Source organism: Myiozetetes cayanensis, unplaced genomic scaffold (assembly GCF_022539395.1).
Source record: "Myiozetetes cayanensis isolate MyiCay16 unplaced genomic scaffold, myiCay2020 scf10, whole genome shotgun sequence".
Lineage (NCBI taxonomy): Eukaryota > Metazoa > Chordata > Aves > Passeriformes > Tyrannidae > Myiozetetes > Myiozetetes cayanensis.
The window spans coordinates 7,667,771-7,682,232 of NW_026086605.1; the positions used below are offsets into that span (position 1 = coordinate 7,667,771).

The 14,462-nt window shown below is 36.4% G+C and overlaps 1 protein-coding gene across 4 annotated transcripts in view; it reads right to left on the reverse strand.

Moving 5' to 3' along the window:
- The window catches only part of ATRNL1 (attractin like 1), a 462,818-nt gene that overhangs the window by 347,620 nt on the left and 100,736 nt on the right, over positions 1 to 14,462 (reverse strand). For all 4 annotated transcript variants that reach the window (XM_050337075.1, XM_050337064.1, XM_050337088.1 and 1 more), the window contains exons 14-17: positions 12,537 to 12,669; positions 11,395 to 11,576; positions 1,739 to 1,952; positions 246 to 434 (exon numbers count right to left, since the gene is read on the reverse strand). In XM_050337075.1, the coding sequence (XP_050193032.1) occupies positions 246 to 434; positions 1,739 to 1,952; positions 11,395 to 11,576; positions 12,537 to 12,669 (718 nt within the window). The remainder of the gene's footprint in view (positions 1 to 245; positions 435 to 1,738; positions 1,953 to 11,394; positions 11,577 to 12,536; positions 12,670 to 14,462) is intronic.

A 14,462-nucleotide genomic window follows, 5' to 3' on the forward strand; every position in this document is an offset into this window, starting at 1 on the left:
TGAAAACAATATATATACTTTTGCTTTTTCAAAAGACTAAATATATTTTATCATAAAAGAATTGCCAGTATTTTACCTGGATCTAGAAAACACATAACTCCATATTGACTTCTCACATTGGTGGCTATATAAGGTCATTCATTTGAAATTCTTTCTGTCTTTAATGAATGTGCTGAATCCTACTCATATAGACGGTCTTTGGAGCGAAAAAAAAATTAATGATGAACATTTCTTTAGATACTCACGGGAGCAGGTGGCAGTTTGCCATTCTAGGCACTGTCCATAGGGGAAGGAGATGATGTAGGCGTTTGAGTCAACACATCTCTTGGTGCTGCTGCACCACATGCACTCCATGCCATTGCTGGTGCAGTTGGAGCACGTTGTTCGCAGGGAGCACGGCTTTTTGCAGGGTCTGGCATTCTGGTTGGGACTGACTGGAAAAGGACCAGAAACATTCCTTTCATCGTATGTGCCGTTAGAAAAATCTCTATTGGAGTGACTGCCTCCTTTGTTAGTTATAGATAATTTCATCCAAATGTATGCTGCTGTATATAATTGTATTTTATAAAAAATGTCAAGTAACGTTCATACTATAGCTCTAAAAGTCCATTAAAAAAAATTCACAGAAATTTCATCTCTATATTGAAACAAAATATTTAATATTCATTGCCTGGAAATACCAGCTTAGCTACTTGTACATACATTACATGACATAAAATATGTTTCAGACTTCTATAACCAGTTGAGTTCTGGGTCTATTGTTCTTGTTAGTTTAACAGTGTACAAGCAACAAATGTTCTGCTTATGGCTTACCTATCCCCTAAAATTTTGCCTTCCTGTGTACACTGAAAGTCACTGGAATCCAAAGGCAAAGTAACAAAAGGAACCTTATTCATGCAAAGAACATTTGGTTTGGGTGGGGTGGTTTTGGCTGTTCTTTTGGTGGCTTGCTTTTTGTTTTACTCTACCAGAGTTCCTATTCTGACTAAGTTAATGGTGTATTTTAACTCAAGAAGTCATAACACACACACACAAAAAAACCCCTTGTATACCCTAACTCATGATTTTTGCTTTGATTTCAAATAAGACTGTAATGCATACAAGAACAAGAGTATAGCAGTTTTTAGGTAGGAACATATAAATGTATATAGTACTGTATTTTACGTACAGCTGCATACATCAGGATTAAGCTCTCCTATGTATTGCCATGTTTTTGTACGTTATTGATTCATATTTAACATCAACCAAGTTCTCAAGCCACTCTTCATCAACTACCATAGCACAACAAATCACTTTCCCAAGGGTGTTCCTGGATTTGACCTACTATGCACATATGCAAGATGAGGTTTGCAATTAAAAAAAAAAAATTAACAAAAATCGGCTGAACTACAAAAGTATTCTCATCCAGTTGAAATACTCTGGCTAATGCTCAGTGAGATGCAGAAAAGAAAAAACAGAATTGTTGAACACCTCCAGAGACACTTCCATGTTACAATTACTGTTAGCACTGACTATTAATGATGTGAAGGCAAATTATAAGGTTTGTGGTGTAACATGAAATAAGCCATGCAAACCAATTCTCACTTTAGGAACTATATTTGTTTCTAGATTACAGCTCTACATTTTTAAAAAAAAACAAACAAAAAAAGTAATTATTTAAACCCTCTTAGACAAATGAAATCCCAAACAGCTTGCTGTTGATGAGAGTCTCAGTAACAGGGTGTAAGGGATTGCTCACCAACAGGTTTTTCACACACAAGGCCATCTGCCATTGCAGTGCAGGGATTTGCTTTCAGCCCTGCCACCTCTGCTCTCTCCAGGTAGGCACAGAAGCCGGAGTCATTTGGCTCTCCAGGCAGCCACTGCAGGGTTGTGTTTGTGAAAGGTGACATGTCATCCCAGCCCCAGTAGGAGATGTTGATCTTGCGTAAACCTACCCAAGGTGAAATCTTCTATGAATGAGAATGAAACAAATGAGAGAGAATTATTTCAAGTGCCTTTTGTTTTGTTGTTTCAAAACATTTCAAAGAACAGCTCAACAGCAACAACTTCACATTTTCAGAACTCATCATTTTCTTATCCCACTTGATCATCACATCCATACAGTCTTTATCTTAATTGTTCTATGTTGCTGAACATCTCCCTCTTCCCCCACCCCAAAAAAAACCCAACAAAAACTCCACCCACTATATGCTTTTCTTCTACTAAAAATCTGTGTTCTGTTCAAATTCTCATTACTATTATTTGATACAGATCAAATGGTCATAATGAAACTGTTTTGTTATTTTCCAGTGGCTACTGTACTGGATATTAAAATACACATAAGTTAACAGTAATTCAGAAAAATCAAAGTTCAGGAAAAAAAATAGGATAATATTCCATCTTCTAAAGTCTATATTGCTTAGACAATTCAGAGACAGAAATGAAAGTGGTACATTTGCAACTCCAATGCCATTAAATACACATTGAATACACTTTTATTATTAAATTACAAGTTAGATAAAATAGTCTAGAAAACATTAAAAGCATTATTTCTTTTAAAAATGGTTACAATATATCAGTAAAATTACATCACAAATTCTACTAATTTTTATTATTTCGTCTTTATACAATTACCAAGAGGAAAACCAGATTTTAAGGAATAAAGGCCTTTGCTTGTTCCAGGACAAATTTACATAAATTACTTGCCCCCATCACTGTAAAAATCTCAAGATGCCAAAATCAAACACATTTCCTCCAGTAATCTCTGTGCTGGCAGTTTTTATTAACCCCAGTTTAAACACAGGGAAGTGAGATACAGAGGGACAATGGGGCTGTGACAGGTATGTGATGGCAGGTAAATACCAGAATGCCCAAACACAGCTGTCTGCACCAGGCAGAGAACAGACATGGTCAGCTCCAAAGCAGATATATTGATCTGATTGTGAATTAGGTTCTCCACTGATTTAATTTACAGGCCAAGGTAAGTAAAACATTATAATATACCAAAAGGGGACCTGCCGTGGTTCAAGATCTAATGTGCTATTTCACAAGTGAACCAAGTGCTACTGCCTTTCTCTATCAGAGTGATCTTTCATCTTTGATCTCACATCTTTCTTTGGTCACTCAGGTTTAACCTATGTCTGAAAAAAAAAGAAAATCTTTCAGCCCTCTCAATTCTACATTCAGTCAGAGGAATGCTGTGATTTTCTCTCCCCTCTGCCTTGTTGAACCAAATTGAAATGTTAAGGATTATTAATTTTGCTTCAAAAATACTAGTGTGTAAATACCTTTTTAAAAAATCAGTAGGTAGGTAATCAGTATTCCTGACCTTCCTAAAATGTACTGGCTATGCTCTCTTCTTCTGTACTATCAGTTCAGATCATGATCAAACAAAATTTGCCACAACAACACTACGAGAAGAAAAAACTTAAATAAACCAGAAGATTACTAAGAAATGTTCAATTCCATAAGCAGCAATGCACTCTTCTGTTGAACAGCAACAAGAACATCCAACAAATATGCCACTGCCCATTCTTGTGTCTTACTTCTGTATTAACTTCATAACTTCATTGCTACCCCAGGTGACCAACTTTCCAGGTGTCTGTAAGAGCTCCCATAATCTAGACACCAGAAAGAACATGATGTAAATAGTCAAAGTGAAACCTGGGCATCTGGAAAATGGTGGATAATAAATCTGCTGTCTTATTTGTTGTTTAGTTGCCTAGATTGCTGTCTATGTACATGGTCCACGTGTCTCAAAAAACCTTGGATATCTATGCATATCTCCAAACATCTCTCTGTGGAATGCTGTGTGTGCACACCAAGCATGTATAAAAAAAATGTCAGGGTCTTAGGCAGGATAAATTGTTGACAAACACAGACCTAAACCAACCCTACATGCCTACTTTGGGATCAAGGGATTCCAGCTAAGAAAACCTTCAACATATTACTGACTGTTTCAATTGCACTGCCAAATAATTTGGCCTCAGCATCAGCATATAAATAACCAGAGATCCTATTCCAGCTATGGTGAAAAGCATGTTAGGCCAATAATGAAAACTGACAGTGCAGCAGTGACATTGGAAGTGCAGCAGTGACATTGGAGATAAATTCTTCTGTTTGAGTAAGAGATTGTCTTGGAACCCCTTTAATGATGATGAAGTCCCAGAGAGAATCAGAAAAGCCAAAGAAGCCACAGGAGATAAAAGCAGCATCCCTGAAATGAAAGATTTCAAAGCAACACATACCATAGTCATAATCATTTCTTAACAGCTGTACTCTCTGGACAGTTTATAGTCATCATGTCAGGCATCTCAAATTCCATAGGTACCATCTTTGGCTCTTTGCTAGCACAGGACATCATAATACAGACATGAACGCTGGTGAGTGTGCTATCAAATACAAGCCATCAAAGCTGTGACCCTGCAGGCTCTCTCACGCTGCTCTGGGCATGCCAAAGACAGATTATCCAAGCAAAGCCTCCCAAATGCCCCAGTGATGTGCTAAACGTGCATATTCAACTATGTGGCATCAATTCCATAACGTGGTGAGCCACAAGTGAAGACTGCTGGCAACAGCAGAGATTGTGTGTTGATATCAGCAAAGTTTAGCAGAGAAAATCACTGCTGCACAAAAGCAAACAGGAAAAATCCAGCTGTGAAGAGAGAATTCAGCAAGTTCCACATTTGACACCTGAAGCCACCAGGGTTCTGTAACTATCAAACTAATTTCTCTCAAAAAGAAAAGCATAAATCTACTATAAATTATCTCTCAAACTGAGGAAAGGTTCAGTCTTAATAGCTGGGAGTCTCAAAGTGCTTGAAGCAACTGAAGGACTTCAAAGGTGTTGAATAAGAATGTCAATCCAGCTTCTTCCTCAGGTTTAAGAAATAATGAGAGTTGAACATCCTTTTCTTGAACTGTATGATTGTTTCATTTAATGCCAAATGAATGTGGGAAGCTGATCCCTTTATTTTGATATCTTGCCAAAGATGCTTCTTTGGAAGAGGATCAGACAGGAAGGAAAGGAGATTGCCGGTTCTCTGGACCCAGAACTTGCTGATGCAGGATTCCAGGTCACAGGCCTCTTGAAAAATACTTGCTATCAAACCAGGTGGGTGAAAAGTACACTATAAATCAATGCTTCAGAAAAACACTTGCAGACAGAAAATCAGCCCCAAATGTGCCCATTTTTTTCTTCTCAATACCAGCTTTACTGAAAGTTCAGATGATCTTTACTCAACACGGAAAATTAGGAAGAAAGCTACTCCTCAGAGAGATTGAAGACTTGTTCTTTCTTTTAATCTAGGTACATTTATAAAAACTACCTTTATACATAATGTACAATTCATGTTAAAGCAAGAACTACCACAACCAAACTTACTCAAAAAAAAAAAAGTTAATAACTAAGAAAAAAAACCAAAAAGAAACAAAAAGAAAAAGAGGAGAAAGGAAAAACACAGAGAAGTTATCAGAGTAAAATTTTACAGTGAAACAAAGCAATGCAATACACAGCAGGTGATCAAATCCATCTTGGGAAAAGTTGTAATGGGCCTTACTAATGTTGCAATGGAGAACATAATCAAATATACCTTGAGAAATATTTCATAGCTTTATCCCACTACACTATTTAAAATTCAGAATCATCTCTAGAATACATTTGTCCTCCCATCCATATCTTTCTAGGCTATTTTTTAGAAGCCACAGCACATCTTGGAAGCTGTATATTTGTGTTTGAAATACAGCTAGTCACAGTTTATCTGTTTTCATAGAACAATCTGTTATAACAATGATAAAAGCTTGGCAAAAAACCTTCTTTTAAGTGAGAAATCAACCTTTATGTTAAGAAAGATTTCAGAATTATTTAATTCTGAGAAAATGCTAGACAAGGCTTTAATTTCATCTGACAGAGGAGCAAAATTGCAATCATACAATGCATACCAATAGAACACCATTCTGTGCTCTCCTTTACAGCTCTATTGAACTGAACATAAGGCCAGCTTTTAGCCACCACAGGAGTTTGTTAAACACTGATGACTAATAACTTCAAAAATATGCTCTTCTCTTTTTCTGAATTACATAATCATAATTTTCTTTTAAATAGTAATTATGGAACTATGCTAGAAAGGAAAAATGCGTAATCTTAACTAAAGAGCTGATATTTCACGTTAAATCTACTGTTTACTCAGAGAATTTAAATCAGATTGAGTTGCCTTGAGATCTATAGCGAATGGAATCATCTGTAGTCATGACACATTTTTTTCAGGTACTGCTGCTGCTTCAGCACTGATCTAATGAGGGCTGAATAATTTGCAAATGAGTGAAGTGAACAAGTCTACCTTTACTGAATAGCCAATTACCACTGAGGCTCAAAAACCTCCTCTGTTTCTTAATTAGGCAAATTACTTAGGAATTACATCTCTCTTTCAAAATTTTATCTCCACCTTTACTTAAATTCCTTTTATTTTGGATCTTAAATTGCCCTGGAAGTGTATGTCACAATTCTGTCTCATTTTCTATTGTGTGCTTCACAACACGTTATTAACACAACAAACTTGTCAAGAATTGTTCAAACTCCTTGATTTCCAGTTACACAGTTATTCTAGGATGAAACACAAAATTGAACTCTGTTAAAACACAGTGGCCTCTTGGTACTGACATTTTCACAAAATTCACAGGCTGGAGAAGAGCTTGCAGTTAATTTGCCTCTTTTGTGCATCATTATGAAGAAAAAACCTGCTTCCTGCAAACAGCAACTACACAAAGAGAAACCATTCATCCCATGTACAGTCACAGGGCTTGGTTTCCAGTCTTGAACTAAGCATCAATTCTGACCATGCTAGATAATGTCACATTTCATATTTTGTAAATATTTACCCAGTGAATGACATACTTTAGGCAGTGGGAGCAAATTTCCTGATTTTTAAGGGTTTCAGTATCTATTAGACACATATGATGAAATCTAAATGCAATCAGTAAGTAGCAGGTGGTCATGCATTAGGTCATGAGAACACTTAATTCTCCTACTCTTATTAAAACATTCTGTAGTGCCACTGGTTAAAAACAAAAAGGACAATCTGGCAAACTGAAAAAACAGAACTTCCCAATTTCCATCTACACAGATTATAGCTGGTATTCCAGTGGGGCTTTGGTTTCTTCTTTATAGGGGACATTTTTTTTTTAAATTTTCGTTCTCAGGCATCCAAAATGGGTTGAGCTTCACTTCCTGAATGTAGGAAGAGAGTTAAACTAGAGGTGAGCCAATGGACACTCAATGTAATGACTCTAATCTGGAGACAAAGTGCTGAAATAATTTATTAGACTTCCAAAACCACAATAGGAAAGTGGACTGCTAGAAATTGTGATAAAGAGCGTAATTCAGAAAAAAAAAAAAAAGTAGATGCCAGCTTGACCACAACCACACATAGAATAAAACCACGAAAATACAGCCCTCTGAGAATACTTTGAACTAACAAGGAATAACATTAGCTAGGCAAAGCTCACTAATTAACTACAACCTGAACTCCAGTGTAATTTATAAAAAGATGCTTAGCCTTGTGAGCAGTGAGTCAAAGGAAAAGTTGCAAACAGTTTACATAATGAAAGGCATTGTATAAAACTGTTCTCTTCTTTGTTTATGCTTACTACACCAAAAGTGAATCTTCACAGAATTTATTGCATGCTAACAAGAAAATTATTATTTTTAGTTAAATCCCACAGTTGCAAGCAAACTCCCAAGGGAGCTAATTGCACTTTTAAATGAATATACAACATTTGAATATTAGTAGGAACAGTTAATTAACCTCATATTGCTGTTTAATCTACTTTGCAGAAAACTTCAAATCTTCCCTTTCATAATATTTTGCTTACTAGGTCAAAAAAAGCATATAATAAAAAAATATCAAGTGTCATTTTGCTTTAGTGTGGTAATCTACAGTCTATCTACTATGTTTACTTTGGCATTCTCTTAAAGAATTTAATTTCTTTTTAATGAAAAATACAAACTAGACTTTAAAACTACCAGTGGTAGTTTGCAGAATACATCTGCAAAATCAACAGTGTTTGGACTTCATACCACAAAGATCTTTGTCTTTTCTCTTTCTTTAGAACCAGAATAACCTTCTCCTTACCCTTTAAAAGGAGGCAACCTATGGATTTCCAGTTTAGTATAGGGATTAGGAGAAATTATTTATACAGAGTGAGGTCTGGACAGAGTATGGAGACAATGGCAGCTTCCTCCCACTGAATCTTTCCAAAGCATTGAATATTATTCTAAATATGATAAGGAAAATGTCCTAAATTTGTGTCAGAGCAAGGACTTTGTGTATTAGGAAACAATCTACAAAGTCACACAATGTTTCTATGAACAATAAAGAACTCTCAAGTCCTTCCAGGCTATTTTAACAGTTTGTTAAATACACAACAGTTGTTTTTTATTTTCTCAATATAAGAATTCCAAGTAACACAGATACACAATCAGAATCATATTCTTATTTCCAAACACTGCTCTGACAAATTCATGTATCCTGAAAACTTGTGAAACCTTTCTTTTTTCAGGCTAAAGGTTTCAAAGCCTTTGATATTAACCACACAGGTCAAACTCCACCACAGATAAAAGAGATTAAAGACACGATGTTCACCTTACAGCTGCTCTGACTACATTTGTGAACTCCACACCACCACCACCTGTTCCAGAAATAAGACATCTAAAATGAAATCTCACTCCTTAAATCATTATGATTGCAGTTTGAGAGGAAAAGGCAGACAAAAGAAGATCAAGAAGTTGCAGAGAGCCTCTGTCACACCTGATAACACCTTTAGCCCATCACACAGTGAACAAATGCAACTGGATGGACAGATATGAATGAAAGAAACCAGGGTTTTTTTCCTCACTGCCACTGAAAATACCAGGATAAGTCATGGTAGCATTTCATTAGAGATTCTGATAGCTAAGTGATTGTTTATACCCAAGATATACTTTTAAAGTGTATATATTTCTCTGCAATTACCTAAACTGTATTTGAGGTATCTCAAATTTACATCACCACATTGGCTCAGGACATACTTCATTTAAATGAAGATATGCTCAGCAGGATGTCACCTTGTAGCAATTCTAAGCTTTGAAATGTAAGAAAAATCTTGCTTTCAAACACTAAAAAAAGCTATTTCTCACCTACACCACAAGCCAGCCAGGCAATATCAGTCATATCAATGTTCTATCACACATTATTGTATTTGAAGGCCCCCTGTGCAGTATTTTAATAGGAATTTGGGGAGAAATAAAGAAAAAAAAAAAAAGGCAGCAAACTAAATAATTCTAGCAATCATGTTGCCAACATGGTTTTGTTGTTTTGGTTTCAATTACATTTCCAACATTAACTCATATCAAAGAGTGGACAGACAGGACGTGTTTCAAGGCTGCACTAAGTACAATATCAGGGAAGAACTTCTGACATAGAACTACTTCTCTCTTTCTCTCTCCTTCATTAACAAATAATAAAAAATACATATCTTTCTACTAAAAAAACTTTTGCTCCAGAAAAACCTCAAGTACTTAATCAATGTTTGTATCTCCTTTTTAAAATGGAATGCTAAAAATGATAATTAGAGAATATTTTGTTTCACAATATATGTCCCTAAACCTTTGCTTTGAGATTCAGTAAGACAATCCTTGTTATTTCCTTCATATGCTTCTCAATTCATCTGCAGCATAACAACTTTGTAAATCACATACTAGTTTGATACAAGCTTTAATTATTATTCACAATTATCTTTCATTTTCCTGTACCCATAAAAGTCTAAGCTACTTAAAAACTTGAGAACTTTATATAGACAAAGAAATGCTGCATCTTTTACAAAACAAAATACACACTTCTAAAAATGCCCTTTGCTGAAAAGAACTGATTTGCTTGTAATGGAATCTTATTCTGCTAAGACATCTCATCTGAGAGTACACTCTTTGACATTTTTGAGCATACTTATATTTCATATACTTGCACCAATATGTTTAAAACCATATTGAACTGTTCAAACACTGAACCTGACCACCCAGGAACAGGTAATTAATCTTCTCTTCTCTTGTCCCACAGTTAACAAAATTAATGTGGATCACTTTTCCAGGGAATATTCTGATGGTAGCTTGCTGTATTTGCCAGAGGCGTGGAAGAGTTTTCAGCCCTCTCTCTCCATCACCTTTATCAGAGAAAGCTAATTAGCTCCTGCTAATTCCGCTGCTGCTGTGCAGAGAATTTCTCCATGTTTCACATACTAGCACAGCTTCTCCGTGACCCTTTGATCCCAAATGCCAGTTATGTAGGAAGCTGGGCTTTTCTGGAGAAGTTTACATCTTTAGTACCTCACTGTCCTCGACTGATTGCAGCCTAGCTTTGAGAAATTTTATGGGTACTGGTGTGAAAAGCCAGGTTTTCTCTGCTAGTGAAGAGAATTTTGATCCTCCTGTCATAGTGTATTAAGGGTTGGGATTTCTGAGAATTCATGGTAAAGCCACAGCAGGCAACGAAGTAGCACTCAGCCACTTGCTGACCACCCCCCACAGCTTCGACACGGAGGAGAATCGGAAAGAAAAGGTAAGTCTTGTGGGTTGAGATAACAACTGTTTAATCATTGAATCAAAATATTTTTATTATAATAATACTAATGAAAATGAGAGAGGAATAAAACCCAAGTGAAACATTTCCTGAGTTTGCCCATGGGTATGTTGTGAGGGGCAGTGCCAAAAGCCTTGCTGGAGACCAGGTAGACGATATCCACTGCTCTCCCCTCATCCATCGAGGTCACTGTTTCATCCTATAAGGTAATCAGGTTTTTCAACCACGATTTACCTTTAGTGAATCCATGTTGGCTACTCCTGATCACCTCCTTGTCCCCCATGTGGATATTGATGGCCTCCAGAATGAAGAGCTCCATCACCTTTCCAGGGATTAAGGTGAGATTGACTGGCTGGTAGTTCCCTGGGTCCTCTTTCTTGCCCTTTTTAAAGGCCAGGGTGATATTTGCTTTTTCCCAGTCCTCAAGCACCTCTCCTGATCAGCATTATTCTTATACTAAATCCAACACACAGCTCTGCACCAGCCACCAAAAGAAAATTAACTCTATCACAGCTGAAACCAGGGCACCAAAGTGATCCAGTCATCCTCTTGAGCAAATATTCTGTCACAGGTAAGCAGTAAATTTTAACATTTAAATCAGGTAGGGAGAAACACTTGGGAACTGCTGCATCATCAGCTTTAAACATGAGATTTGCTTAATACCTACACATCACTGATACCAGTCTTTAACACCACGTTACATTTCTTTGGAGGCAAAAACTTCCCTGTCTTTGGACAAAAGCCTAAAACAGATTTCTCCAAGCAAATTTATTTCACATGAGCATCAATTAGTTACTCAAGTTACCTGAAGCGTATACTTCTGTATTTCATCCAGAACAAATTCCACTTCTTTCGAGGTTGTTAATGAGGCAAGATTTCCACTTAAATTGTAGCAATACAGCTTAGCATTGTCATAGCTTTCCCGGCTAGAATTTATGTGGAGGCAGGCATCTCCAATATGGCTCCATCTTTCTCCACACAGATGAGCTAGAGCAAAAAGCATATGATTAAAGCTGATTTGAAAAGAACTTTTAAAAAACCCAAGGGAGTCTGAATTTTAACTTCCCGAGATCATAAATCAAAACACATCCCACACTCAATTTTCCTTTTCATGTCACATAAGTTCTGAAATACTAAGTAGCGTCATACATATTAGTGTATTTTTATGGAAAGAAACTTATAATTTTTTTTAATGTTTTTAAAAGATATATGCTAAGTTTCAGCATAACAGTAATCTTTTGCCAATATATCTTCCCTGCTAAGAATTAAACACAATATTAAGATTAGAATATATACATAATTAATAGTGTTTTAACCCATCCCTTTACGTCAGATTTATGTAGAATTAAGAGATCTACTTCACCCTACCTTTATCATCCTATCTCTGCATTTATATTTGCCTAGATACAAATGCAATTAGAATGACTGGAAACTCTGCTAACATATTGAAAACATTTCCTCTTCAACATTTTACAGCTTGATTCACACTCAGGTAACTATTAAAAGATAAGTAAGTAATTTGGAGCAACTGTTATAGTCAGTCTTTACAAAGAATGCACAAATTCTGTTTTAAACTGCACAGAATAAACTGATTAAAATTATTTAATGAATAATCTCTGTGGAAAAAATGTGTTCATTAATTTCATATGGCCATAAAGATCAAATGGAAAAGGTTCTGGCATCTAACTGCATATACGTAGTTATGAATATAAATTACAGAATAAATATTATTTCAGAATGATTAACAGCCACCTTCTGAGAGTATTTCATATTAGCATTTTAATATTCACTGCTTTCACAGTAGTACCAACATTAGACAACCAAGAACCTAGATCTTGGGCCCTATCTGCACAGGAAAACTGAAGTATAATTGGCTTACAATTTATAAAGTAAAACCAGCTAGCAAAAGGAACAGTGTCAGCAGCATGGCCACCCCACAGCCCTTACCAGGTAGTGCCTGGCACTCCTGCTGCCTCTGGTCCCACTGGCAGTTCAGGTGCAGGGAGCAGCTCTTGCAGCTGGTCAGTTTATTGCAGATCTGTTCGTTCCTCACGTGACATTTGGTGTAGTTTTTAACCGACTATAAAAATGGAAGGGACAAAAACAGCACCTCAAGCACACGTCAAACTATTAAAAAGACAGAAGTCAAAACTGAAATACAGAGCAGGTGGATCCTTCCCAGAAAATCGTGGCCACCTAAAAGCCAGGCTGAATTTAAGCTCTTTGTCCAGATTCCTTTAGCAGTTGCTGAAAGTAAGAAATTTATCTCTAGAGCACAAATCACCCCACCTGTTCTACACAACTATGAGTGTAGTTTGAAGAGGTCGATTCCCCATACAGAGACAAGGAAGAGCTTAAACAACTAAACTAAATCTCTGATTCTTAGATAATTAAGGGTTACACTCTCACTAAATTATTCAATCTTATGCAGGTTACAGCAAGCACAATAGCCAAACAGAACTTTAAAAATGGCACAAGGTACAAAATAATTACATATCATTCACCAAAGGTGCAAGAATATGCTCTACACATGACATGAAACCAGGAATAACATTATACCTTTGTTACCTCAGTATACAAGAAAAGAAGTAACACTGAAGGAATTATTGTTTGGGGGCTTTTGGTGGGTTTGGTGGGGTTTTCTTTTTTTTTTTTCCCCTGAAAACTGAACTCTTCCTTTCCAAGTTAGGCATTTTGGATACAAATCTTTCTTCCCTCTGCATGGTACTCTTAATTAAGACATAATATTGATATTGTACTTAATGAACTGCCCTAAATCCTCAGCCAGTGCATCAGCTCATCCATAAGGCTGTCTCTACCAGCTTAATTTCACAGTAATAATGAGAAGTAAGTCCTAATGCAAGACAGGTTTACACTCACAGAGCCACAGAGTGGTCGAGATTAGAAGGGACCTCTGGAGGTCCTTCTTGTCAAACCCTCACAACTCTTGTCTCTCTCTAATAACAAAAGATTAAATTAATACATAGCAGCACAAATGCAGTTGCACTTGGATAGCAAGTACATGATTTACTGAAAATTTTGGGTGCTTTCCCTTCTAATAGTCTCCTGGAGTATGATTAAACAACATATAAAGGGACATTATGACAATAAGTTACACAGTTGCTGGTACTGGAATATGGACACTGATAGGGAAGGGGGGAAACAAGAAGTCTCCTTTTATTTTTTTTTTTTTTTTCAAAGTCCTGAGATAATGCAGTTGCTATAATGAATTCTCAATCTCACACAGAACCAGTTTCATTGCTGGAGAAGAACACTGCTGTTTAGGGACTTTATTGTATTTGAATTTTTTTGCCTTTATTGGATCAGATGCTTATTATAACAGGTACTCACTATTTTTCTGTCCTAGAAAAATGGCTACTGTGAGGCAACAAGAACCAAAGAAGCAGTTCTAGTAGAGGGCATCTACACCACAGTAAGAAACAGAGCCAAAGGCAATGCCATCAAGTAACAGAATGTCTATCTGGGCCAATAAATGCATACAGAGTAAAGCACAAAGAAACCTTTGATACAAAGCCCCATTCAGTTCCACTCCATCATGAAGCACACTCACAGAACTGCCTGAGAGATGCTCTGAAGTGAATTTTAGGGCATAAGTAACCATCATCTACTCACCTACAATATCTCAACTAATACTCACTTTTAACACTTCATGTTGACATACCCTTAACATTCAGGGTTTTTTTTAAATTATATACTCTTCAGTGCTATTACACATAGATTACAATTTTCCAACTAAACCAAGATATTTGCTCTATTACTTTCTAATCATGAAGCTTGTTGTGTGCTGGTTATTTAATGTTTAAAATAAAATTCAAAGTACCAGTGACTATTCTATAATAATGTTCTTTGTTG